This window comes from Brassica oleracea, chromosome C4 (assembly GCF_000695525.1).
Source record: "Brassica oleracea var. oleracea cultivar TO1000 chromosome C4, BOL, whole genome shotgun sequence".
NCBI classification, from domain to species: Eukaryota; Viridiplantae; Streptophyta; class Magnoliopsida; order Brassicales; family Brassicaceae; genus Brassica; species Brassica oleracea.
This window is the reverse complement of record NC_027751.1, coordinates 53,161,634-53,189,176: the sequence shown is the minus strand read 5'-3', so window position 1 is coordinate 53,189,176 and position 27,543 is coordinate 53,161,634. Positions and strand designations below refer to the sequence as shown.

The following is a 27,543-nucleotide window of genomic DNA, read 5'->3' as shown; positions in this document are numbered from 1 at the left end:
CTCATAGATTTTGATAAAATTTTTAAAAAATATGAAAAAATTGTTTTAATTCATAGTTGCATCCTTAACTAACATATGATGATGTTGAAAGAGGTTTAAAGCCTTTGTTGTCTCCGTTTTTCGTGAAAATGCTGATTTTATAGTGATTATTCCACAGATTTTTGGAATATTATGAGGTTTTACTAAATTATTTAATAAAAATTATAACGATTCTCATATACCTGAAAGAAAGTTTAACATACACTAATACAAATGTAGAATATGGTTAGAAATTTTAAAATAACACTAAAAAGTTTAGGCTTCAGTTAGGGGTGTTCAATCCGGATATCGGTTCGGTTTAGGTTCGGTTTTTTCGGTTTTCGGTATTCCGGTTAGTAAAATATAACTACCATTCTAAATCCATATTTACTTCGGTTCGGTTCGGTTTACATACCGTCAGTTTTCAGTTTATTCGATTTTATACCAAAAAACATAATTATTTAGTTTGAGATCATATTATATGAATTTTAGAGTCATATTGTCAACACAGTCATTTATTAAAAATATATTACATGTTCAAATAAATGAACAAAAAAAGTAAAAATGCTTCTACCATCAAATAAAATAATCAAATCTATAACTAAAATCAAAGCTTCAAATTTTGAAAATAAAAATATGAAACAAAACAGAAACATGAAAGAAAAGTTTTTCCACTCTTCCATATTTAGTTTTCATTAAAGTCATGCTTTTTCAATCGAACACGAAACTATGTTTGTTTACAGATAAGAAAAAAGTTGTGAAATTTTTTTATTAATTATTGTCCATTGAATTTATAATCTTCATATTAATTTAGTGAAGACTAAAATAAAGCAAAAAGATCAAAAGAAGACTTAGAAAATAAGATGTCTGAATTGCGATGTATTGTTATTTAATTATAGTTCAAGTGTTTTACAAATTAAGGTTCTTTATTACTATAAAATTATGGTAATAGTTATTAACACACATTTAACTTATGTAACAAATAGATTTTCATGTATTGTTATAAAATAGATACATATTTACATGTTTCTACTTTTAATCGATTTTGTTCGGTTTATTCGGTTTAATCGGTTATATACCAAACCATATCCAAATCCTACGGCTTTAATAAAATTATATCCATTCGGTTTATACGGTATATACCAAAACCAAACCATATTGTCTATTTCGCTTCGGTTCAGTTCGGTACGGTTTGGTTTTACCATATTGAACAGCCCTAGCTTCAGTATATAGAGCGTTTAACGTAAAACTCAATATTTTCGTAGGGTTAACACATAGATTTTGAAAAAAAATCAAAAAATATAACCAATATTGCTTTAATGCATAGTTGCCTCCTGCACTAATATATAGTGCTAGCCAAAGAGATTTGAAAACTTTTTTGTCTTCATTTCTCTAGAGGATAGTGATTTTATAACGGTTAGTCCTCTAATTTAAAAAGTACATGAAATTTTACTAAATTAATTTATTAAAAAAATTGAACGATGCTCATTTACCGTGAAATCAAGTTTAGCATACAATAATACAAATGTAGAATGTGGTTAGAAATTTTAAAACGACACTATAGATTATAGGATTCGGTATATAAAGCATTTACCAAAATTCAATATTTTTGTAGGGGTTAACCCATAGATTTTGAGAAATTTCAAAAAATATGAAAATATTGTTTTAATGCATAGTTACATCCTTAACTAACATATGATGATGTTGAAAGAGGCTTGGAGCCTTTGTTGTCCCCGTTTTTCAAGAAAATGGCGATTTTACAGTGATTATTCCACTGATTTTTGGAGTATTATGAGGTTTTACTAAATTATTTAATAAATATTATAACAATTTCCATATACCATGAAAGAGAGTTTAACATACATTAATACAAATGTAGAATATGGTTAGAAATTTTAAAATAACACTAAAAAATTTAGGCTTCATTATATAGGGCGTTTAACGTAAAACTCAATATTTTCGTAGGGGGTTAACACATAGATTCTGAAAAAAATTCAAAAAATAAAACAATATTGCTTTAATGCATAGTTTCCTCATGTACTAATATATGGTGATAGTCAAAGAGATTTGTAACGTTTGTTGTCTTCATTTTTCTAAAGAATAACGATTTTATAAGGGTTAGTCCACTAATTTAGGGAGTATATGAAATTTTCGTAAATTAATTTAGAAAAAAAATTGAACGATGCTCATTGACCATGAAATCAAGTTTAGCATACAATAATACAAATGTAGAATGTGGTTAGAAATTTTAAAACGACACTATAGATTATAGGATTCGGTATATAAAGCATTTACCAAAATTCAATATTTTTGTAGGGGTTAACCCATAGATTTTGAGAAAATTTCAAAAATATGAAAATATTGTTTTAATGCATAGTTGCATCCTTAACTAACATATGATGATGTTAAAAGAGGTTTAGAGCCTTTGTTGTCTCTATTTTTCAAGAAAATGATGATTTTATAGTGATTATTCCACAGATTTTTTGAGTATTATGAGATTTTACTAAATCATTTAGTAAAACTTATAACGATTCCCGTATACCATGAAAGATAGTTTAACATACATTAATACAAATGTAGAATATGGTTATAAATTTTAAAATAACACTAAAAAGTTTAGGCTTCAGTATATAGAGCATTTAACGTAAAACTCAATAGTTTCGTAGGGGTTATTAACACATAGATTTTGAAAAAAATTAAAAAAATATAACAATATTGCTTTAATGCATGGTTGCCTCCTGTATTAATATATAGTGATATTCAAAGAGTTTTGGAACCTTTGTTGTCTTCATTTCTCTAGAGATAGCGATTTTATAACGGTTGTCCACTAATTTAGGGAGTATAAGAAATTTTACTAAATTAATTTATAAAAAAAATTGAACGATGCTCGTTGACCATGAAATCAAGTTTATCATACATTAATACAAATGTATAATGTGGTTAGAAATTTTAAAACAACACTGAAGATTATAGGATTCAGTATATAAAGCATTTACCAAAATTCAATATTTTTGTAGGGGTTAACTCATAGATTTCGAGAAAATTTCAAAAATATAAAAATATTGTTTTAATGTATAGTTGTATCCTTAACTAACATATGATGATGTTGAAAGAGGTTTGGAGCCTTTGTTGTCTCCGTTTTTCAAGAAAATGCTGATTTTATAGTGATTATTCCACAGATTTTTGGAATATTATGAGTTTTACTAAATTATTTAATGAAAATTATAACGATTCTCATATACCATGAAAGAAAGTTTAACATACATTAATACAAATGTAGAATATGGTTATAAATTTTAAAATAACACTAAAAAGTTTAGGCTTCAGTATATAGAGCGTTTAACGTAAAACTCAATATTTTCGTAGGGGACACATAGATTTTGAAAAAAAATAAAAAAATATAAGAATATTGCTTTAATGCATAGTTACCTCCTGTACTAATATATAGCGCTAGTCAAAGAAATTTGAAACCTTTATTGTATTCATTTCTCTAGAGAATAGCGATTTTATAACGGTTAGTCCTCTAATTTAAAAAGTACGTGAAATTTTACTAAATTAATTTATAAAAAAAATTGAACGATGCTCATTTACCATGAAAGCAAGTTTAGCATTCAATAATACAAATGTAGAATGTGGTTAGAAATTTTAAAACAACACTAAAGATTATAGGATTCGGTATATAAAGCATTTACCAAAATTCAATATTTTTGTAGGAGTTAACTCATAGATTTTGAGAAAATTTCAAAAAATATGAAAATATTGTTTTAATACATAGTTGCATCTTTAGCTAACATATGATGATGTTGAAAGAGGTTTGGAGCCTTTGTTGTCTCCGTTTTTCAAGAAAATGGCAATTTTACAGTGATTATTCCACTAATTTTTGGAGTATTACGAGGTTTTACTAAATTATTTAGTAAAACTTATAACGATTCCCATATACCATGAAAGATAGTTTAAGATACACTAATACAAATGTATAATATGGTTAGAAATTTTAAAATAACACGAAAAAGTTTAGGTGTCATTATATAAAGCGTTTAACGAAAAACTCAATAGTTTCGTAGGGGGTTAACACATAGATTTTGAAAAAAATTCAAAAAATATACCAATATTGCTTTAACGCATAGTGTCCTCCTGTATTAATATATAGTGATATTCAAAGAGTTTTGGAACTTTTGTTGTCTTCATTTCTCTAGAGATAGCGATTTTATAAGGGTTGTCCATTAATTTAGGGAGTATAAGAAATTTTACTAAATTAATTTATAAAAAAAAATTGAACGATGCTCGTTGACCATGAAATCAAGTTTAGCATACATTAATACAAATGTAGAATGTGGTTTGAAATTTTAAAACAACACTAAAGATTATAGGATTCGGTATATAAAGCATTTACCAAAATTCAATATTTTTGTAGGAGTTAACTCATAGATTTTGAGAAAATTTCAAAAATATGAAAATATTGTTTTAATGCATAGTTGCATCTTAACTAACATATGATGATGTTGAAAGAGGTTTGGAGCCTTTGTTGTCTCTATTTTTCAAGAAAATGGCGATTTTATAATGATTATTCTACCAATTTTTGGAGTATTATGAGGTTTTACTAAATTATTTAGTAAAAATTATAACGATTCTCATATACAGTGAAAGATAGTTTAGCATACATTAATACAAATGTAGAATATGGTTAGAAATTTGAAAATAACACTACAAAGTTTAGGTTTCAGTATATAGAGCGTTTAACGTAAAACTCAATATTTTCGTAGGGGTTAACACTTAGATTTTGAAAAAAAATTAAAAAAATATAACAATATTGCGTTAACGCATAGTTTCCTCCTGTATTAATATATAGTGATAGTCAAAGAGATTTGGAACGTTTGTTGTCTTCATTTTTCTAGAGAATAGCGATTTTATAATGGTTAGTCCACTAATTTAGGGAGTATATGAAATTTTACTAAATTAATTTATAAAAAAAATTGAACGATGCTCATTGACCATGAAATCAAGTTTAGCATACATTAATACAAATGTAGAATGTGGTTAGAAATTTTAAAACGACATTAAAGATTATAAGATCCGATATATAAAGCATTTACCAAAATTCAATATTTTTGTAGGGGTTAACTCTTAGATTTTGAGAAAATTTCAAAAAAATATGAAAATATTGTTTTAATGCATAGTTGCATTCTTACCTAACATATGATGTTGTTGAAAGAGGTTTGGAGCCTTTGTTGTCTCCGTTTTTCAAGAAAATCGCGATTTTACAGTGATTATTCCACTGATTTTTGGAGTATTATGAGGTTTTACTAAATTAATTAGTAAAAATTATAACGATTCTCATATACCCTGAAAGAGAGTTTAAAATACACTAATACAAATGTAGAATATGGTTAGAAATTTTAAAATAACACTAAAAAGTTTAGGCTTCAGTATATAGAGCGTTTAACGAAAAACTCAATAGTTTCGTAGGGGGTTGGTTAACACATAGATTTTGAAAAAAAATTCAAAAAATATAACAATATTGCTTTAACGCATAGTTTCCTCCTGTATTAATATATAGTGATATTCAAAGAGTTTTGGAACCTTTGTTGTCTTCATTTCTCTAGATTATAAGCTTCAGTATATAAAGCATTTACCAAAATTCAATATTTTTGTAGAGGAGGTTAACACATAGATTTTGAAAAAAAAATTCAAAAAATATGAAAATATTGTTTTTATACATAGTTGCATCATTAACTAACATATGATGATGTTGAAAGAGGTTTAGAACCTTTGTTGTCTCCGCTTTTCAAGAAAATTGTGATTTTATAATGATTATTCCACTGATTTTTGGAGTATTATGAGGTTTTACTAAATTAATTAATAAAAATTATAACGATTCTCATATACCTTGAAAGAGAGTTTAACTTACATTAATACAAATATAAAATATGGTTAGAAATTTTAAAATAATACTAAAAAGTTTAGGCGTCATTATATAGGGCGTTTAACGCAAAACTCAATATTTTTGTAGGGTTAACACATAGATTTTGAAAAAAAAATAAAGAAATATAACAATATTGCTTTAATGCATAGTTGCCTCATTTACTAATATATGGTGATAGTAAAAGAGATTTGTAACTTTTTTGTCTTTATTTCTCTAGAGAATAACGATTTTAAATGGTTAGTTTACTTATTTAGGGAGTATATGAAATTTTACTAAATTAATTTATAAAAAAAAATTAACAATGCTCATTTACCATGAAATCAAGTTTAGCATACATTAATACAAATAAAGAATATTGTTAGAAATTTTAAAACAACACTTAATATTATAGGATTCGGTATATAAAGCATTTACCGAGATTCAATATTTTTGTAGGGGTTAACTCACAGATTTTGAAAAAAAATTCAAAAAATATGAAAATATTGTTTTAATGCATAGTTGCATCATTAACTAACATATGATGATGTTGAAATAGGTTTGGAGCCTTTGTTATCTCCGTTTTTAATGAAAATGGCGATTTTATATTGATTATTCCACCGATTTTTGGAGTATTATGAGGTTTTACTAAATTATTTAATAAAAATTATAACGATTCTCATATACCATGAAAGAGAGTTTAACATACATTAATACAAATGTAGAATATAGTTAGAAATTTTAAAATAACACTAAAAAGTTTAGGCTTCAGTATATAGAGCGCTTAATGTAAAACTCAATATTTTCATAGGGGTTAACACTTAGATTTTGGAAAAAAATGAAAAATATAACAACATTGTTTTACTGCATAGTTGCCTCCTGTACTAATATATGGTGATAGTCAAAGAGATTTGAAACTTTTGTTGTCTTCATTTCTCTAGAGAATAGCAATTTTATAATGGTTAGTCCACTAATTTACGGAGTATATTAAATTTTACTAAATTAACTTATAAAAAATATTGAATGATACTCATGCACCATGAAAGACAGTTTAACATACATTAATGTAAATGTATAATGTGGTTAGAAATTTTAAAACAACACTAAAGATTATAAGCTTCAGTATATAAAGCATTTACCAAAATTCAATATTTTTGTAGAGGGGGTTAACACATAGATTTTGAGAAAAAAATTCAAATAATATGAAAATATTGTTTTAATACATAGTTGCATCCTTAACTAACATATGATGATGTTGAAAGAGATTTGGAGCATTTGTTGTCTCCGCTTTTCAAGAAAATAACAATTTTATAATGATTATTCCACTGATTTTTGGAGTATTATGAGGTTTTACTAAATTAATTAATAAAAATTATGACGATTCTCATATACCATGAAAGAGAGTTTAACATACATTAATACAAATGTATAATATGGTTAGAAATTTTAAAATAACACTAAAAAGTTTAGGTTTCATTATATAGAGCGTTTAACGTAAAACTCAATATTTTCGTAGGGGTACACATAGATTTTGAAAAAAATTAAAAAAATATAACAATATTGTTTTAATGCATAGTTGCATCATGTACTAATATATGGTGATAGTCAAAGAGATTTGGAACCTTTGTTGTCTTCATTTCTCTAGAGAATAGTGATTTTATAATGGTTAGTTCACTAATTTAGGAAGTATATGAAATTTTACTAAACTAATTTATAAAAAAATTGAACGATGCTCATTTACTCTGAAAAACAGTTTAACATACATTAATATAAATGTACAATGTGGTTAGAAATTTTAAAACAACACTAAAGATTATAAGCTTCAGTATATAAAACATTTACCAAAATTCAATATTTTTGTAGAGGGGTTTAACACATAGATTTTGAGAAAATTTCAAAAAATATGACATTATTGTTCTAATGCATAGTTACATCCTACACAACTATACGATGATGTTGAAAGAGGTTTAGAGCCTCGATTGTTTCCGTGTTTCAAGAAAATAGCGATTTTGTAGTGGTTATTTCACCGATTTAGGGAGTATTATGAAGTTTTACTAAATTAATTGATAAAACATTATAAAAATTCCCATATACCGATTTTGTAGGGGTTAACATATAGCTGCCGATACAAAATCAACTACTATACTTTCTCTCTACTTACTCTATTATACAAAAAAAATATTGATTGCACAAAATGCAAAGTAAAACCACTGTGATACATCTTTCTATTTATAAAAGTTAAAAAGGTTTTCTCATACAGAATTAAATAATAAAAGTAAACTATATCTATTGACAATAAAGACTTCACAGAAAATCACTTTTCTTGATTTCACAATACTCAGTCAAAAGCTGTACTAAAGAACCTACTCACCACATTCTCACACAGAATCTTCAGAACCTTAGCATTACTAGGCTTCACACATCTTGGCATCTTAAACTGTCCAGCCGATGAACCAAGCCCAAGAAAATGCTCCTGAACCTTCCTAAAAGTCCCCCTCTCCACAACTCTCAGCTCCAAAGCTCCAATAGTCTCACACTTTCTAGAACTCATATAACCCGCATCGATAAACCCTTTGTCTAAACAGTTGCAGCAATCTTGAAGAACATCTCCCTCTGTCTCACCAGAAATCTCCCAGAATATAACGTAATGTCCTGGCTCTGTAGTCACATCAACGTGGCTTGAGAAGTCAATGACTTCAATCTTCTCTTGTGAGAGTCTCCTTGCTGCTGATTCCACAGAAAGCTGAAGGTCTCTCTCAGTGTTCTTATCAATGTTGATGGAAAGAATCAGGTTCCTCCTGCAAATGAACTTGAGTTGCGGAGTCTTGTTGTAGAAACCAATGATCTTCACCACATCTCCAAGCTTGTATCTATACAATCCTGCGTAGTTTGTTATTACAACTTCGTACTCTTGTCCTATTTTAACTTCAGTTAAACCGACCGGTTCCTCCTCTGTTTCCTCTGTTTCAGACACAGGGAGGAACTCGAAGTAACCGAGATTCGGAACCACAGCAAACGTAGCTTCCTCCGGAGACAACCTCGGCGTAACGTTAGCAGCAATCCACCCTTCAGAGCTACCGTAGTCATGACTCACAAGAGGCAGCTCGCCAGCGTAATGTCTCAGCTTCTTCACGTACGGCTCCATGGAGCCAGTCATGATCCCGTAGACATACTTCGCGTTCGGGAAAAGCGCGGGAATCAACCCATACCAGTTGCTCAAACTCAAACACTTGGCTCTGATCATGTCCGCCAGCTCAGGGTTAGGCCTGAGCAGCTTGGACATAGCGATACGCACCGATGGGACGGTGATACGGCTGGTTAAAACGCCTTCTTTAATATCGGTAACGATCTCTTCCCAGACCTGTTCAAAGGTTCTAAAAGCGTGGACGAGGCCGTGAGCGAAGGAGGCGAAGACGTATTGGACCTGGTCTCTGAAGAGGATGCCTGATAAGAGATGGCAGTAGAGTGCTTGATGGACGTCAGGGCTGAAGATAACTTCGTCTGGACTACAACAAGGGGACTGTATAGACTTCATTCCGGATTTGAAGTTGGGGTTACGGTAAACGTTTGTTGTTGCGGTGCCAACAGGGACACCTCCTGTTGATGTGTATTGCTTGCTGCTGAAGATAAACTGCAAAGCTCTCCCGTTGTCATCTATTGGGAACTCTCTGTGGAAAATGAAACATACACCGTGTTTATGTAAATGGACAGAACAGAGGAAAAGTGTGTAATGTGGGGGAACATAATCGGTGATTCACTAGACCTGTTCCTGAAGGCAAAAGCAGTGCGAAAGAGTTGTAATGTGTTCTCCATTAACTCATCAGTGAAAGGAATAAACTTTGGACGGCCTTGGCTAGTTCCTGAGCTGTTTGGTTATGTAACAAAAACAGAGAGAAACAGAATGAACTCATAACAGAAACAGAGAGAAACAGAGTGAAACAGAGAGATTCATTCATGAGTCTCTAGGAGAAACAGAACGAATAAGTGGTAAAAAAGCAAAAGAGATGTTTTACCTTAAGGAGATGGCTGGAACGGGACGGCCGGTGAGAATGGGTGACGTGTCACCGTCAACCATTCTTTGGATGTAAGGCTCTAACTCAAAGTCAGTGACTAATGGAACCAATGCTTTGAAAGCTTCTGGGTCTGTTGTGTTTTTATTGATCCCAAAGTTTTTTAAGTAAATGGCGGATTGGTTCTTGAGTAGAATGTCTTTTAAGGTTTGTATCTGGACTTGATCAGCGTTTCTGCTCATTTCCTCGAAGTCTTCGATTACTCTGTTCATGTTGAAAGTCTCAACCTTTTTCTCCAACATCCTGAAATAGAAAACAGAGGATCAAAGAATGGCAAATAATGCATTGAACTAGTTCAGAGACAGTCCGTACCAGAGGCGTCAGAACAGAGAGAGAGAGAGAATGTAAGAAAGGAAGAGACTTAAAATTCCTTTTATGTATTGTGAGCATCCAAAAATAGAAAGTTTAAAACAGAACAGAAGTTAAAACAGAGTGAAACGGTTATGGAGGGAAACTACGCATAGAAGCGTATGGAAAGAGGGAACACGACTCTGTCTGATGATGAATCCCACTTGTCCTAAAGATGATAGATTTCTAGAGGTTACTACCAATCGAGGAATCTGTTAGGAGCAGAGGTTAAAAGAGGACAACTTTGGAATCTATCTGAATTAAAGAGAAGAGAGAGAAAGAAAAGTCAACGATGCTCGGAACCGGAGACAAAATGAATTACAGAATAATTCGGAGCATAAATTTTCCGATGAAGGAGTGAGAGGGGGAGGAGAGAGAGAGAGAGAGATAATACCTGATGTTGTTGCTGCGAGCTATGAAGCTTGGTGGAGGAGATAGATAGAGAAAACAAATTTTGAGTGATTCAGAAAAGTCAGAGGAAGTTGCGATTTTATAGAGAGAAAAAAAAAAGAGAGTTTGAGACTTTGAAGGCGATGGATCAGCGAAAGCCGTTACCGATGCTCCGATCCATCGTCAGTGATAGTCGTTAAACTTGTGTGGTATCAAATTTAAATATACATGTGAATTATGATCTAAAATTATTGTAAGAAAATCTTTTATTATATAAATTTTACGTATATTATTATTAGCATAAGTAGTTGATAGAAAAGAGTTATACAAAATATAAAATCTTAAAATAAAATAATAGATAAGTATCAAGATAAAATAAATCTTGTCTATATTTATTAATTACTGTATGCATTGATTTAATAAACTACATTTTAAAATGAATAGTTAGTATTCTTTTTTTTTTTTGGATTATGCACGGGTTTTCTCTAAATTTATAAGTTAGAACTCTTATGGATGTATCAATTTGTTAGTTTAGTTTAAAATTTTATTAAATTATAAATATAAGTTATATTTTTCTTTTAGATAATAGTATTGAAAGAACCAAGATATGGTGGGCAATATGAATCTTAAAATAACAAAAATGCTTAATTTGTCACAAATTTTAGATTCATATATTATCAACCAATTAAAATCAAGTTTGCTATGCTTTAGAAAATACAGTGAAAAATAAAAAGAGAAATTTAATTTTTATGTTGAGCACTTTACTGATTTAAATAATAGAATAAACTGATTTGTAAAAGAATTTATGACGGCTTGGTAATTCTCTAGGTGGACTATGAGCATAATCAACGGTTCTTATTATTATTATTTTTTATCTTTTAAAAAAAGAAAAATTAAACGATGAACCAGAGCCGCCACGTGTCATTGAGACCTGCGAACAGTACAAAAATCCACCCACGATAGATTTTTATTTTGCATATGAAATAGACGAATCTTGTGATTTTTGTGGGGTCCATACCACAAAAAGTGTTAAAAATTCTATTTTTTGTGTGATAATCATAGCTTAAGATCTCATGGAATATTTCAAGTAATTAAAATTAAAAAAAATGAAAAAGTGAAAAAGGTAAAAAAAAAAACATTTGTACCATGAGATTCAATCAAAATATAAAATTTGATTATGATGAATTATTTTCAATTGGCTGATATATATAATATTTTTTGGACAGTACAACAGGTTGATATATTTAATTATTTAAATAAATAGTTTAGAGACTCTCTTTGTTGTTCTCGTTGGCAATGAGCCTTAGTTTTTTTTTCCTGAGTTTCGCAGTGCTCACCGACTGGATTTGGGATTTTTTTTGGTCTCCGGCCACATTTTTTTGTTTAATTTACTTCACACGAGTTGGTGTAGCCCATAAAAAAAGGTAAAATAGTGGTGCATACTCCATAAATCACTAATTATTTTACTAGATTAGGTCCATGTTGTCAGATAACGCCAACTGTGTTTGTATGGGTTCACTAATGCCAAAACTTTAGTTTATTATATAATCCTAATAGGTTTTTATTGGGACGCGAATTTTACGTTACGATAAACCAAACCTACAAAAGATTCGCATGTGGGGAACAAGTTACACTGACTGTATAATCTTTGATTTTTGATCGATAAATACATAACGCTTTGCTGCACCAATCAGTTTAGGAAAAGCCAACTTCTAGAAGCACGTTTGTTTGATAAGTGAGGAAAATCAGAATTAATAAGATGTTAGAAGCCTTTTTACTAATGTTCGAGTATTATGTTTTTTTAGGTAATGGTTTTTATTTGAATATATAAATAGTATTATTGTTATTTTATTACTATCCGAATAATTTCATTTTGAATTATTCTAAAATTCTTATAAGTTTAAAAATGTTTCGCTTCCGTATATACATTTCTGTTTTCATACACCTTGGATAACCACTTGAACAAAATTTAAAGCAGCAATGAGAAAACAGTATTTTGAGTGATTAATGATTCACTAATCAATCAGTAATGCACATATTTTGGTTTTTGTTAATGTACCTGACTAATTTGTGGTCTTTTAGGAAAAGTGCAAGAAAACGCAAAGGCGCTTTACGGCCCACTCAAAAAATGGCAGTCCTCGTATAATTTCACTAAACATTTGAGGCTAGCTAACATACCAGTTATTATAGTCCCACGAATAAGTTAGCGACACAATTTATCAATAACTACAGTTATTTATTCTAATAATCAATACCTATTGATGTCTACATGCATTTGTCATTTTAGATCACCGAATATTTTTTACCATACATATTGGTCCCATGGATGCATATGTGTTACGTTGTCTCGTTTACAGACGTCTTATCTATATGTTACGCTTTAATATATATCACCTAATCAAATCACACATTAATATCCGAGAGTTCCGTGGAATAACTTTACCAAAAAAAAAAATTATTATTACTCCTGTTCCCTCCATTTTGATTTAAATAACGTTTTGGAATCTTTTTTAGTTTCACAGTATACTTGACGTTTTACTGAACAATGAAAAATATGTGACAAATGAATATGTTTAGCCATATTTGCTCCATTCTAAATGCTTTACAAGACATGATCAATTAATATAGAAGGATAGAAAAGGTATTATGCTGGGTGTCTAATCTGTGTGAAATATTTACAACGTCGTATAAAAACAGAGGGAGTATAACTTTTTCCTTATATATAACTTTTTCCTTATAATTGAATGATACATGCTATAGATCATTTTTATATTACCTACGAAAACGAATTGAATATTTGTAGTACTTTATATGTATATTAAATATTTAGATCAAAATAAGTAGCATTCTTTATACTAGTGTTCTCACTGTGTAACGTGGAACACATGTAATTAGATGTTTTTCCATCGGTGTTATTGACATGTAAGTTATACGAGAGAAGAATCAAATACTAATGACCATGCGAGGGGTCACTTTCGCATGCAGTCTTGGTGATAACTTCAAAAGCTTTTTTCTAGATATATGTACCTCCAAATCCATGAATTTGCTTTAATGACTTTTTAATCATTTTTCATTTACCACGTAAAATCATGAGAAAAAAAACAAAAATAGCACTAAATCAGGTTTTTGTTCCCAAACTAGCACTCAAGGTCAAAAATCACAAAATAGCACTTAATGTTTTATCAAAAGTCACAAACTTAGGGTTTACAGTTAAAGGGTGGGGTTTAGGATTTAGGGTTTAGAGTTTAGAGTTTAGGGTTTAGGGTTTAGAGTTTAGGGTTTAGGGTTTAGAGTTTAGGGTTTAGGGTTTAGAGTTTAGGGTTTAGGGTTTAGAGTTTAGGGTTTAGGGTTTAGAGTTTAGGGTTTAGGGTTTAGAGTTTAGGGTTTAGGGTTTAGAGTTTAGGGTTTAGGGTTTAGAGTTTAGGGTTTAGGGTTTAGAGTTTAGGGTTTAGGGTTTAGAGTTTAGGGTTTAGGGTTTAGAGTTTAGGGTTTAGGGTTTAGAGTTTAGGGTTTAGGGTTTAGAGTTTAGGGTTTAGGGTTTAGAGTTTAGGGTTTAGGGTTTAGAGTTTAGGGTTTAGGGTTTAGAGTTTAGGGTTTAGGGTTTAGAGTTTAGGGTTTAGGGTTTAGAGTTTAGGGTTTAGGGTTTAGGATTTAGGGTTTAGGATTTAGAGTTTAGAGTTGAGAAATTAGGTTTTGGGGATAAGATTTCAAATTTTGAAAAATAAAAAAATTAAAATTTTTAAATGATAAACTTAGAAAGATGCTATTTTGGTTATTTTAGTTTTAAGTGCTATTTTTGTGATATAAATTTAAAAAGGTGCTATTTTGGAGATTTGTCCTAAAATCATTACAAAAAGGTTTATATTCACAGAACAGTGGTTAATTTATTTGCATTAAATAACGCGATCAAATAACTGAATAAAAAAGGTGAGACGTTTGTAAGAAAAAGTTTCATATGAACGATAAAAAGTACAGCGTATACCGAATGAAAAAGGTCTTGAAGTTGAGTTCATGCACGTATCAAATGATTGACTCTTAACTATATAAATTTGATAATTTTATCAGTTTCCCCTTTATTCTATATATTAATAAATAAATCGATCATATTCTAGTGGATACATTCTTACTCTTAGCTGTTCTAATAAAGGAATTTCGAGCCATAACTTTATTTAAAACCCTGTCTAAAACAATATTTGGCGTTCTATTTTTCTTATAAACTACAGTCTACGCTTGATGAATCATGCTGTCATGCATATATAGTAGTGGTTCGAAAAACAAAATCAACTGGATGAAAGAAAAAAAAACTAAATGTCATAATAATGGAGATATATCATGACTCCATTACTCATATCCATTACCACTAGTGTCAAACTCAAACTTCTTTTTGAACAGTGACCACAAATAGATTTTACGAAAACGACCCCTTAGATTTAATGCAATTCCGTTTGCGGCCACTTTTTGTGTGTGTTTATGATCGCTTATCAACACCTTTTGATTGTTTTCAAGTCATCATCTTCTCAATGTCAACGAGGATAAAATCGTGTGAACACCTTGTTCCTTCGACGGCTAGCCGGAATATTAAAAGATTTAGTAACGATTTGTACGAGACATTATATTTTTCATAGTAGCATCTATCATTACATTTTCACGTTTTGTATACATATTTATATGGTATGTCGATGTATCATGTATTTTAATTAATGTTGAATGATACTGTGGAATATTCGACCGACTGAATTAAATTTTGATTCAACGTTTTAGTTCTAAAGACTAGGCTGGTGGGTTTTGGTTTTATTTCCGAGTCGACATACTGATTTGTGTCGACCATGGTCAGTGCTGAACTGCTGGTGTCCTACATTTACATGTGGGTACTATACATTAACTAAGTCTGAATTAAACATAATTAAATTGTCTCTTGTTGTGAGAAGAAGAATAAAGATAAAGGGATTGTGGATTAGGTTAAGGGAGATTAGTTAGATGTTACTAGTGGTTAATCACTGTTACAAAAGGTTAGGAAAGATAAAATTAATTATTTAACTTAAAAAATTGATGAGTAAAGAAAGATGTGAGAGATATGAAAAGTAGGAAATATCTCTATGATAACTTTATTTGTCTTGTAAGTAGCTACTCCTTAGGTTTCATATTAGAGACATTATATAATAAAAAATTTGTATGAAAATAAGTGTCTTTTAGAATTTCAATGTAAAATTTATTAACTTTCTATGTTGTATGATTTTTTATATATTTTTAGTTTCCTACTAGTTGAAATATGATTAGTTGTATAGTTAATAATGTTTTTATTTAAAAAATATACAGAATTAAATATTTTTTTTAATCTATGTGCACAAATCTAGAACGACACTTAAGGTTACTTGTAGCCTTGTAGGTTTTGCGAATATTATTTATCACAAAACGAATTGACTCTTCCCAATTAATAAAAAATTTGGAAGAGTGAACAAAATGAAATAAACCAAAATTAGAAAAGAGATTTATATATGCTTTAGAAATATCATAATGGATTGTAAAACAATTAATATCACTCTTTATGCGATTATACAACCACTATCTTCCTCTTCTTCTTACAATCCCGTTTATGATTTATGATAGAGTACTCCGTAACAAAGAAAACTAAGTTTGACAACATCATAGCTTGATCAACATAAAAGAGAGAAAATAGTGTCTCACAAGATTGTTTTCAAGACCTTTGTCGATGCAGTGTTGAAGAGAATGATAGTTGTTTCAGATGATGCTTTTGATTGTTACCATTTCATTCACCAATTCTATAGGCACCTTATTTTCCAAATAAGTGTCGCAATATTCATTATCAATCCTAATGACTACTTTTCCGAGATCATTTCCACAAGGTACAACTCTAGCGATGGAACAAACAATAGTTTTTCAATCTCAACATTTAGTTTGTTCACTCATCTCCTTATCTTCATAATTTTCAACCGCTTTAGCAAATTCATCGCATAATTCTTCTACAACATGTTCTTTTCTCTCATTTTCAAAATCTTTCAAAGATTTTGTTGAACAATGATTTGATTCACAAAGCTCTCGTGTTAGCTTCTGGTGCATAATTTCTGATTTATTTCTAACTTGCAGCTCCTTCTTCATACACATCCTTTAGCTCTTCTTCTTCCATGTTTTAATGTTGGTCTACATTCGTCCAACTCCATCTTTAGAGCTTTGACCAAACACACATTCGTATCCGGTTTAGCACATTGAGAAGCTTTGTAGAGGGTCGTGAACCATATCTTGCATGCTTAGCAACACTCTCAATTTAAAAGAATAAATTATTATTATTAGAAGTAGTAAGAAAATGGACAGGAAATTTACTAGTATGTGTAATTTATATATATGGTCCCCTCCATATGTAGTAGTATAAAGTGTGAACTACCTCTACCATTAGTCATTATTTCATCATTCCAGATTTTTAAGCTATCACTTGGGACTTTTGGCGTATTCATTCATTTGGTGTACTATATATAACATGTACATCTAGAATTTGTTGCAAGGAGAGAGACAATTTGCACATAGGAAATCAATAATGGGCTATAAGCCTAAAATAACTGGGCCATTATGCTCATTATTGGGCTTATACTATGGTGTTTTATTTAGGGTTAGATAAGTAAATTTGGGAGCTCGTCTTCAATGTCTTCTGTCTCCGTCTCTCATACCTTTCGAACAATCCTCAAAACCTCTCGACCTCCGCCGATTGTAGCTTCTCGTTCTCTCTTTGCTTCGCTCTAGGGTTTCTATTAGTCTTTGCTTCAAGGATGGGAAAGGCAAAGAAGCCTCAGAAGTTTGCTGTTATGAAGAAAACGATAAGCCACAAAGCTCTCAAGCAGTAAGTCAAACGATGAATCTCTTCTTCATTGAAAGTTTATATATTTTCACGTGGGTTTTCTTCAATGCTGCTTTGTTTGTCTTCTTCAGCTACAAGGAGGAGGTTCTGAATCCAAACAAGAAGGACCTCACTGAACTTCCCAGAAACGTGTAAGCTCAGCCAACCCTTTTGCAAAGGTTTAATCTTTTTTTTTGCGTTTCCTTAGAACTTAGAATTGATTTTTGTTTTTGTTGTTTGGATCAGACCAAATGTTCCATCAGGGATGTTCTTTTCTCACAACACTAACATGGTTCCTCCTTACCGAGTTTTGGTCGATACTAACTTCATCAACTTCTCTATCCAGAACAAGGTACATACATACACAGAGAGTTATACTCGGATCTTTCTACTGTTGGACCTTGTTCTAATTAGTTTCCTTTGTTTTTGTATTCAATAGATTGATATTGAGCAAGGAATGATGTTCTGTCTTAACGCAAAATGTAAGTTACTTCAACTTTGGTAGTTGTCTTTAGTTAATGGATAGATATATATGCAAGATTCTTACTCTCCTTTGATCGTTTTGGGTTTGAAGGCACACCTTGTATCACTGACTGCGTCATGGCTGAGCTTGAGAAGTTAGGCCAGAAGTATCGTGTCGCTCTAAGGTATTTGCCTTAAAGATTTCAAAGGGTTTTAGTGCATTCGTTTTTTTTTTCTTGATCGTGGATTGTTAATCGGTGTATGTTTGGTAGGATTGCGAAAGATCCTCGCTTTGAAAGACTACCTTGTGTACACAAAGGGACATATGCTGATGACTGTCTCGTTGACAGAGTTACTCAGGTAAATGCTTCCGCTTTGCCTTGTTGAACTTTGTATCACACATTTGTGTGTTTATCTGATTATACTTTGTTGTTTCATATAGCATAAGTGCTTCATGGTGGCTACTTGTGATCGAGACTTGAAGCGAAGGATTCGAAAGGTAAAAGACAGTTTGATACGTCAATACTTTTTTTTTTTTTTTTTTTTTTGTTACCGTCCATTGCTGAAATATTTGTGGGGGTATCTTTTTTGTTGGATTGCAGGTTCCTGGTGTGCCTATTATGTATTTGGCGGGGCGCAAGTACTCAGTAGAGAGGCTGCCTGAAGCAACACTTGGTAGAGGTATGCATCTTTCTTGGACTGTTGTGACATCTGAATCTTTATGTACTTTGGTGTTAGCCTATTTGAATTTGCTTTTCGTAACCTTTTCGCTGTTTCTTTTTTAACGGTGCAGCTCCAAGATATTGATATTTGAACCTCAACCCGTATGTACTCTGAGAAGCTCTGAAGCAATTTGGTTTGAAGCTGAGTCAAATGTTGTGATGTGTTGAGCGATTTTGGTTTACTGTTTGAATAGAAATATTTATAGTGCCTTTACCCTTTTTAAAAACTTTTGTTAATCAAGGACCATAATCATGTCTTGATTGACTTTATACATTGATCTGGGAGCTACGATAATTTACATGAGTAGTATTGTTAAAATTTTGTTCGCAGTAGATAGAGAGAGAGAGAGAGAGAGAGGTAACCAGCTTTGAGCTATGGAGTTTTCGGTTTGACAAAGAAAGCAAATAGAAAAACATTTGGTCCGTACAAAAGCTTGAGTGATCTCTCGTTGTTGGTTGTCAAGTGACTTGTGGAACAACAACCTTGACCCATGAAGACCATGAACATATACATCAATTAGCACAGCTTACTAGTCCAAGATTTAACCTAGTGAGAAACACGGTATGTCTGCCTTGTAACGGTGGATGTTGCAAGAACACCTGAGAACCTCCGAGTAAAGGCTTTCTTGTTCATTATGTTTTTCTTCATCACCTGCATGTGTTTCAATGTATCATCAAATGACCCAAATCTCTGTATTAATTAATTGTATTAGAAGAAATGTTATATGTTTGTTTCATCTTCAACTCGCTGTTTCTCGTACCAAAAAGATGGAAACACATATCAGATGTCGTTTCAAAAGCTTTTGAATCTTCGGAGCTGCACAATAGGCTAAGTGTTAGTTGATTAGTAGTCTCCTATCTTGGTGCAACAGTGGTTGATCATTTCAGGGTCAACTTTGCCTCTGAGCCTCTAAATGCCAGGAGAGTGATTTCGTTTGCAGGGGCATCTAAGTGAGTCAAACCAAACATTACTCTTTAAAGGGGGTGTATTCAATCTAAAATTTGAGTTGATTTGATTTTCAATGAGGTTTTAGATGATTTTAAGGAATTGCAGAGAATAAAATGATTTTTGTTAAACCACTCTAGAATATCATCTAAAACCATGAGATTTGAGTTTTAATTTTTTTAACTAAGAAACTCCACCCAAACACTTTAAAATCACTTGAAAACTTTAAAACTCCACAACTTAAAATATTTTCAATAACAGTGGATTTCAGAGTATTTTATAAAATGTCAAGTTCAATAACACTGGATTTTAAATGAGTTTTTAAAATTCATGTTTCAATAACAGTGGATTTGTCATTTTGACAAAAATAACCTAAAACTCTCAATTGAATACACCCCCCCCTAACAGTTTGAATTTTCACTGCATCTAGTACAGCAAGGTAAAGGATAAGGATATGGCACCTGAAGGTTAAAGAAGGACTAATGATTTTGACTTGAGTCAGAGTTCACCCGCTTCGTAACAGAATCTAACAACAGCCAAAATTAAAAGAAGGATAAACGGATTATCCGAAATTTACCGAAAATTAGTGCTAATAGCAACCTTCTAGAATCGTACACGTATGGAATTAAGATAAAGGTAATATTTTTTAATTAGTTCTTTTTGTTTTTTTTTTAGCGAAAACGGCAGCGTTTAGTTTAGAGTTCTCAATGTGTCCATGATGATTGTCTCAAAATTTATCCCAAACCTTCTTTGATACAGCGATCCTTCTTGGAGATCCTCATCGCAGCAACATCACAATCGTTAGAATGCTAGGATATTAACAGATACAGCGATCCTTCTTGGAGATTCTCATCGCAACAGCATCTCGATCGTTAGAATGCTAGGATATTAACACAGATGTTCAGATAAGTGTTGTTTAGAATTTAATGTAAATTTATTAACTTTCTATATTGTATGATTCTTTATATATTTTCAGTTTCCTACTAGTTGAAATATGATTAGTTGTATAGTTAATGATGCTTTTATTTATAAAATATACAAAATTAAATATTTTCTTAATCTATGTGTACAAATCTAGAACGACACTTAAAGTTACTTGTAGCCTTGTAGGTTAGGCTTAACTTAGAATGCTAGGATATTAACACAAATGTTCAGATAATTAACATCACAGTTGGGAGGCAAAAGAGAGATGTACATAGATTTTGTGAAATATGTTGGGGCGTGTTTGTCATCCAGCTCTTCTATCATTCTACATGTCAGACTGTGATGTAATATGAGTCTCTACACAGGAAACTATAACTAATATGGGCCTGTAAATCACCGTATTTTCCGCTATAAAATCAATATCGGCCATGAGTAGTAGTATGCTCATTATTGGGCTTTATACTGTCCGCGTTGAATATAGTCCAAGGATAAAACGTTGCGCCACGATTCTATAGTAGTTCTCAAAACATATATTTACAAATTTGGAATCGTCTCTACAATTCATCATAAATCATTTTTTTCATGTCATGACATGATTGTTCTAATGTTCTCTACTAATAAAACTATAACACTCTTTTCATGTTGTTGTTTTACCCATATTCAACTTTTGTCAAAAAGGCCGGAATCGGCCTACGTATGGGCTCTGGATCTCGAGTAGAAAGTCAAGGAGAGGATGGCAGAGATGAGGTGGACCCAGACAACATCGGATCAAATGATGAAGCGCTGAATGAATCCATTATTCTGACCGGTTGATTTTTTAACCATTTTAGATTTAACTCAAGGCCAGACCGGCCGGGTACTATTTAATTACTTTGTTGAGTACGAACCTGGCTGCAACTTTGTGTAACACACATCACAAACACCAAAAGCTCACACACTCATGTTCAGTAAACATCATCTCGTACCATTCGTACTTATCTCATAACTGAAGCTCAACGAGAATGAATGTATGAAACTGACCAGGTTTTGAAAAGGAGAGCATAGCAAATCTGACCAGGCTTGTTGGTGGTGGGTGACTTCTGAGAATTTAACACTAAAGTGAAAAGTCAATCAACAAATCCAGTATCAAAAATAAACCAAAGCGATTTAATTATAAGCTTGGTTTGGTTCGACATAAAATCTATCTAATCGGTTAACTAGAACCCAATTTTTTTGTTTGTTTTAAAGGGCATGAAATTAATTTTTAAAGAGCTTATTTTAATTCTTGTACAGAAACTAAGAGCTTAACTGAACATTTCCACTCCTCTTTTTCCTCATTCTGTTGGTGCAACATCATCATTCATCAATATCAACACTATCTCCTTGGCTGAAAACTTCTGTTTTTAGGATTCCATGACATCCTGTTGAATCAGACCGAATGTTCCATCAGGGATGTTCTTTTCTCACAACATTAATATATTTGTCAGCTAGAATACTTGTCCATTAGCCTGAAACTAAAGATACTTTGGTATCAGCCTATTCGAGTTCGCTTTTGTAAGCTTTGGATGTGTTTTTTTAATGGCATATAGCATGTAGCCAAACCCACTGTTGTTATGAACATAAAAATCAACTCGAGAGCTGAATTAATAAATAAGTTAAGCAGTAGCTAAGATAAAACCAAACACCAAAAAAAACAAAAGGACCAAAAAGCTGCTTTATTTTATTCTAGAGGGGCAAGCCATAAGTAGAAAGCGGAGAAAGGGGCCAAATGCGTGAGATCGTGGACAGTGTTTGAGCTGAGTTCGTAAAAGCCGAACCCAGTTTCACTGCCTTCAAAATAGACTGAATTCGGGTTCAGCCCCGGATATTTTGTCGCAGAGACACAAAAGGATTCGTTCTTGCCTAGGAAAATGCAGAGATAGCCAATGTCTTGTGTATAGGAACACAACTTCTTACCATGGTCTTGCTTAAACACCATAAAGCCTTTGGTTTCGCACCTCAGTCTTGACGTCTCTTCTTCTATCTTACCACTATTCATACACCTTCACAAATGGGAAACATAATATTTATATTTCCTGTCTGTATGTATGTATGTGTAATAATAATAATAATAGCAAAATACACAAGGAAGGAGAAAAATTACCAGATAACGATGAAAGAGTCCCCGGAAGGTGACTCGACCAAGTACTGAGTTCTGAAGAGAGATGACTGATACAAATCGTGTGCGGTCTTGGGGATTTCAGAAAAAGGGAACCTCCGGTAAGGACTCACTAGAGGAAAGTCAGAGCAAGTCTTGATCAGATCAGTAGGAGCCGTATCCGGGGAATGGAGATAGAACTTCTGGTCTCTCATAGAGTGCATCACAGCTGAAGTGAAGAAATGGTTTGGGGTCTCGATGTGTGTCCACTCCGAGTCACCAGGCCGACACAGACTAATGACTGGAGCAAACAACTTAGCAGCCACTACACAGTCACGTTGGTTCGGGGAGGCTGAGAGAGAGACCTTGGAAACTCGGGCAACTGAACCTCTGTAACACCCGTCGAGAGGGGGTAGTGTTACTGTTGTTGGTGAAGAGGCACAAGGGTTAAATAGATTGGTGAAACGCAGTTTCGAATTTTGAAGGTCCGTCAGAGCCACCCATCCCTTGGATGAACCTATCCTCAACGACTTAGCAACCTCCGTCGGGAGAGTCTAGCCGGGGATCTTCACCGTCTCAAGCTTACACGGATCCAACAGATTTAAGGTGACCACTCATTCACTGGAGGACTTCAAGGTGACCTCCCTCTCTCTGACCAGGAGATACGGCTGAGCCGCCGCCGTGGAGAACGATCGGAGCTTCCTCGTTCGGCCGACAAGCAGAAACATTATTCTTACTAGCTACAAACTAACCTTTGTCTTACCGACAAACCCTTAGTGATCTTCCTTTATATTCTACCAAACAACTCGCTTTAGCTATTTTGTACGGATATGTTTCCATATGATTCAGCTCTATCTATAACTCTGATATCATATTTTTTGAACCGCTTATAATTATCAATCTTATATTTTCTACGTTTCTAAATCATATTTTTAAATAAGTCTTTATGTAACTTGAGTTTTTTTCCTCTCTTACGTCGGAATCTAGTTGTTCGAGATATGAAATTCTTATTAAATTAAATATTCAGATAATATGGTTTAATTAGTTATTCGAGATATGAAATTCTTATTAATTATTCAGATAATATGGTTTTTTTAACATTAACAAATCAAAATCAAAGTGTCGTTAATAACTTATTTACAAAGAAATGTTACCACGCACCAAGCTCCAACAACTACACCACGAGATAGTGCGGAGAGTAAGATAAAAGTAGATTCGTCGACTAGTCTAGCTAAGTCATCTAACATCCAACGCATACACATTCTTTACAGCAAACCAAATATTTCAAAAATACAAATTAATATATAGATGTTCACATCACTCAAGCTCTACTCACGGTTGATAACTTGCGGGTGCCTCACAAACCAACAAAACACTTCAATATATATTCGGCTATCATACAACCAGGAACTTTTAAGGCACGTAGAGAGAAACCAGATTCGCTTGCAAGTCAATGCTTCTCAAGCTTTAGACATGTTGCAATCCGCGATTAGAATGCATCAAGCTTAATTTAAATTGCTATATTAGTAATGTATTAGTAATGTATTATATATCCGGAAAAAAGAACCACAATATGCTATTGCTAAATTTAAATTACATATTAGTAATGTATTATTTGAGTATTGCATATAAGTTTATAAATTATATGTTAAAAATAGTTATGTCATTTATAAAAAATAAAGATAGTAGTAGTCTACAACTCTACATACATGAGTGATCAGCCTTTAACATTTCGACGACCTACGACGGTAAGGTCGTCATCAACTACCAACGGGAAAAAAAACTATGCAACTACTATTTTAACTCTTTTTGTACCCAACTTTAGAAACATCTATTTCCGACAACCAAAAAATCTTTAAACTAAAGTAAGTTACACTGTTCAAAATTCAAACACAAACTTTTTTTTTATTCATGTTTCATATGCGACTGTGTTTTTTTTTTCTTTTTTTGAAACGTTCATATCGATGGAGAAAACAAAAATAAACTTGTCAACAAAGAAAGGATAAACATGTGAAGCGAATCGTTCAGACTATACTATTTCATTTCGATGATACTAATGGCAAACTCCACTTTTGAAGAAAATTTTAATTACAAATCAGTAAAGTTGTAATGAAACGGAGCCAAAAATAATAATATAATCCTAATTAATTTATTAGGCGAATGGATCTATGTAAAATATCTCATCTTCTTGCTCTCCTCCGATCTGCCGCATACAGCGAGAGCGGCACAACTTCCGACAAAGGTGTTGAAAGTGGTGTAGACGTAGGCGTCGGAAGCGGCGAGTTCCGACAAACAGGACAAGAACCGTTGAGTTTAAGCCACGCGTCCAGACAACATAAATGGAAGTAGTGTTTACACTCGGGCATCATCCTCAACATCTCTGCTTCTTTATACTCACACAAACATATCGAACACGACGTATCTCCTCCGCCGCCGCCGGCAAATCCATCGGAAGACGCGACGGAGGTTTCGTTGGAGAAGTGGAACTTAGGGTAAGAGTTTATAACGGCTTGGTCTAGTCCCACGATGACGTCACCCGCTTCAAGATCTTCGTTGTCTTCTTCGGAGACAAAGATTACGCGAGGGAGGTTTACGCTTCTGCCACGTTCCTCGGTGGTTTCAACAGCGGTTGTGCGGCGGCGAGAGTCACGGCAACAGATGTAGGAGGATAGAAGAACGATGGAAATGAGGACGAGGAAACCGAGACCTATGGCTATGGTGTAGCCAAAGCCTAGAGTTGTGAGGTGAGAGTGGTTGGAGTCTTGTGGCGGCGACGGCGGAAGAGGAGGAGGGTGGAAGAGGTAGGAAGCGGTTGACATTTGATGGTTAATAAAAAGAAAAATGGGTCCACGTGTGTGAAGACGGAGAGAGAATGATGGAACAAAGTACTTTAGAACATTATTTTAATTAATTGGTTAGGGGAAGAAGAGTGAGAGGTGGGTGGGAAATGCAGATGGTGCATTATTACTACAATTGTTTGGAAACTGAAATTTGCATTTATCAACAAGGCTCTTTATTAATTAAGTGGCCCAACCCAAGGACTATTACAATTTTAAAATATTACTATTATTGTATTCATTTTAAAATTTTAATTTATTTTATTTTAATTTATGTGTTCGACAATTGTAACATTGATCCTGTTAGGTCAAAACATACTTTACGTAGATATATATCCATCGTGAGCTATATATAGCTAACATGTTCAATGTTACAATGCTTGGACACATAAATTAAAATAAATTAAACAAAAATTACCAACAATGTTACAATCACCCTGTCGCGAGATAAAATAACCCGGGTGACTGTGGTGAATCACCAACATAAACAAAAATGACCAACATAAATTAAAATAAATTAAACATAAATGACCAACAATGTTAACCCATAGTCAAATGACCAACAAAATGCTAAAAACGATTAAAAATGTAACACATTTCTTCAGCAAGAAAAAAAAATTAACACATTTTCCAACGTATACCTTAATGTGGAAACCGAAAACTCAAAGATCGATTTTGTTCTTGCACTTGACATCTTGAATAGCCTGTCGCGAGATGTTCACAGCCATCGTGCAGTTCATTTTAACTGTAACGTGCTTCTTCACAATGCCCATTATCTTAACCTTACCACTAACTCTAGTGTAACTCCACAAGTCAACATGACCCGACCCAATTATTTCTCGAACCAAACCAGGCTCCAACACTAACCGATCTATCCTTATATCAACCGACATGTTCATCCTCGCCGTCCGATGCGCTCTGGCCTTTCCCGGTGGCCCACGCGCTTCACCCACCACCATTCCCTTGTAATATATATCCGTCGTGGTGCTCGAATACCTAAACGTCACAGAATTTGGATTTTTGACCGACACGTCAACGATCATCGAGATGTTTGTTCCCAACAGTTGGATCTGAGTCCCGGCGGTTGAATCTTGGCCGTTGACTGTTACACCGTTCATTTCTATGATCGGGGCTTTGACTCGAAACACCGTGAATACTAAAGTCAACACGATCGTGGTTAGAATTAGAGATGTTACAATGACGCAGATTAAGCATTTGATTCGGTTTCTACGGCTACGGATACGTTGGAGAGTTTGTTTTTTGTAGTCAGAAAAATCACTCGACGGTGGTGCAGCCCCCGGAGTTAGCGGACGAACATGTTCTTGTTCGGTCATGGTTGTTTGCGTGTGTGTGTGTGGAGGGTGGTCTGATTAATTACTTCTAGCTAAATTAGATTTATATAAACCAACTTAGTACCTTAGTGGTCGAACATGTTTCTTTTGATTATCTATCGATCTATATATATAAAGAAATGTTTATCTATCTCCCGTGAAGCCACGTCATCAAGTCGTGCGTTATGGAAGTGACACGTGTCCCATTTTATATTTGGAGCCAAAATAAATGAATGCAGTCAGGGGTAATCAAACCCAGCACCTCTAGCACTGGTAATTTCTCTTAGAACCACTAGGCTGAAGTCACTTTTTATAAATATGTGGCCGCGAAAATACTTATTATCGTGTCGGCTGGAAGCCCATGCTTCTTCTGCTTGTGGCCAGGGCCGACACTGAACTGACGTCAAGATGAAGATCGTGAAGTTAAAAACTTTGCTCCAAACAGTTTTGCAATGTCTCCAACCTTTATAACTTGATGCATATAATATATATCAAAATACATTTGTTGTACACGTTTTTATTAGTTTTGCTTTTAAAAGAAGATATTTACAGTTATAAATGTTTTGTGCCTGTGAAGTAATGGTTGAAAAACCTCTATACATATGTCATTTTAAAATAACACCCAACTTCTAT

General features: G+C 32.9%; 5 protein-coding genes across 5 annotated transcripts; 1 reads left to right on the top strand and 4 right to left on the bottom strand.

Moving 5' to 3' along the window:
* Window positions 1-8,220: 8,220 nt before the first annotated feature.
* Window positions 8,221-10,893, bottom strand: LOC106337574 (jasmonic acid-amido synthetase JAR1-like). The gene is made up of 4 exons (XM_013776681.1): window positions 10,730-10,893; window positions 9,931-10,230; window positions 9,681-9,782; window positions 8,221-9,585 (listed from the first exon to the last, which is right to left on the bottom strand). Exons 2-4 carry the CDS (start codon window positions 10,227-10,229, stop codon window positions 8,256-8,258), a joined length of 1,731 nt encoding a protein of 576 aa, XP_013632135.1. The 5' UTR covers window position 10,230; window positions 10,730-10,893; the 3' UTR covers window positions 8,221-8,255.
* Window positions 10,894-17,374: 6,481 nt separating this feature from the next.
* On the top strand, window positions 17,375-19,057 carry LOC106340093 (rRNA-processing protein FCF1 homolog). The gene is made up of 9 exons (XM_013778956.1): window positions 17,375-17,575; window positions 17,665-17,724; window positions 17,819-17,924; window positions 18,012-18,054; window positions 18,147-18,219; window positions 18,307-18,394; window positions 18,477-18,533; window positions 18,637-18,715; window positions 18,828-19,057. The coding sequence occupies exons 1-9, from the start codon at window positions 17,505-17,507 to the stop codon at window positions 18,839-18,841; spliced, it is 591 nt and encodes a 196-aa protein (XP_013634410.1). The 5' UTR covers window positions 17,375-17,504; the 3' UTR covers window positions 18,842-19,057.
* Window positions 19,058-22,244: 3,187 nt separating this feature from the next.
* LOC106339243 lies at window positions 22,245-23,470 on the bottom strand. The gene is made up of 3 exons (XM_013778028.1): window positions 23,399-23,470; window positions 22,749-23,296; window positions 22,245-22,647 (listed from the first exon to the last, which is right to left on the bottom strand). Exons 1-3 carry the CDS (start codon window positions 23,468-23,470, stop codon window positions 22,326-22,328), a joined length of 942 nt encoding a protein of 313 aa, XP_013633482.1. The 3' UTR covers window positions 22,245-22,325.
* Window positions 23,471-24,769: 1,299 nt separating this feature from the next.
* LOC106340294 (RING-H2 finger protein ATL67-like) lies at window positions 24,770-25,689 on the bottom strand. Its single transcript, XM_013779172.1, has one exon. It carries the CDS (start codon window positions 25,559-25,561, stop codon window positions 24,923-24,925), a length of 639 nt encoding a protein of 212 aa, XP_013634626.1. The 5' UTR covers window positions 25,562-25,689; the 3' UTR covers window positions 24,770-24,922.
* Window positions 25,690-26,073: 384 nt separating this feature from the next.
* LOC106341039 (late embryogenesis abundant protein At1g64065-like) lies at window positions 26,074-27,012 on the bottom strand. Its single transcript, XM_013779855.1, has one exon. The coding sequence runs from the start codon at window positions 26,911-26,913 to the stop codon at window positions 26,242-26,244; it is 672 nt and encodes a 223-aa protein (XP_013635309.1). The 5' UTR covers window positions 26,914-27,012; the 3' UTR covers window positions 26,074-26,241.
* Between the last annotated feature and the right edge of the window lie 531 nt (window positions 27,013-27,543).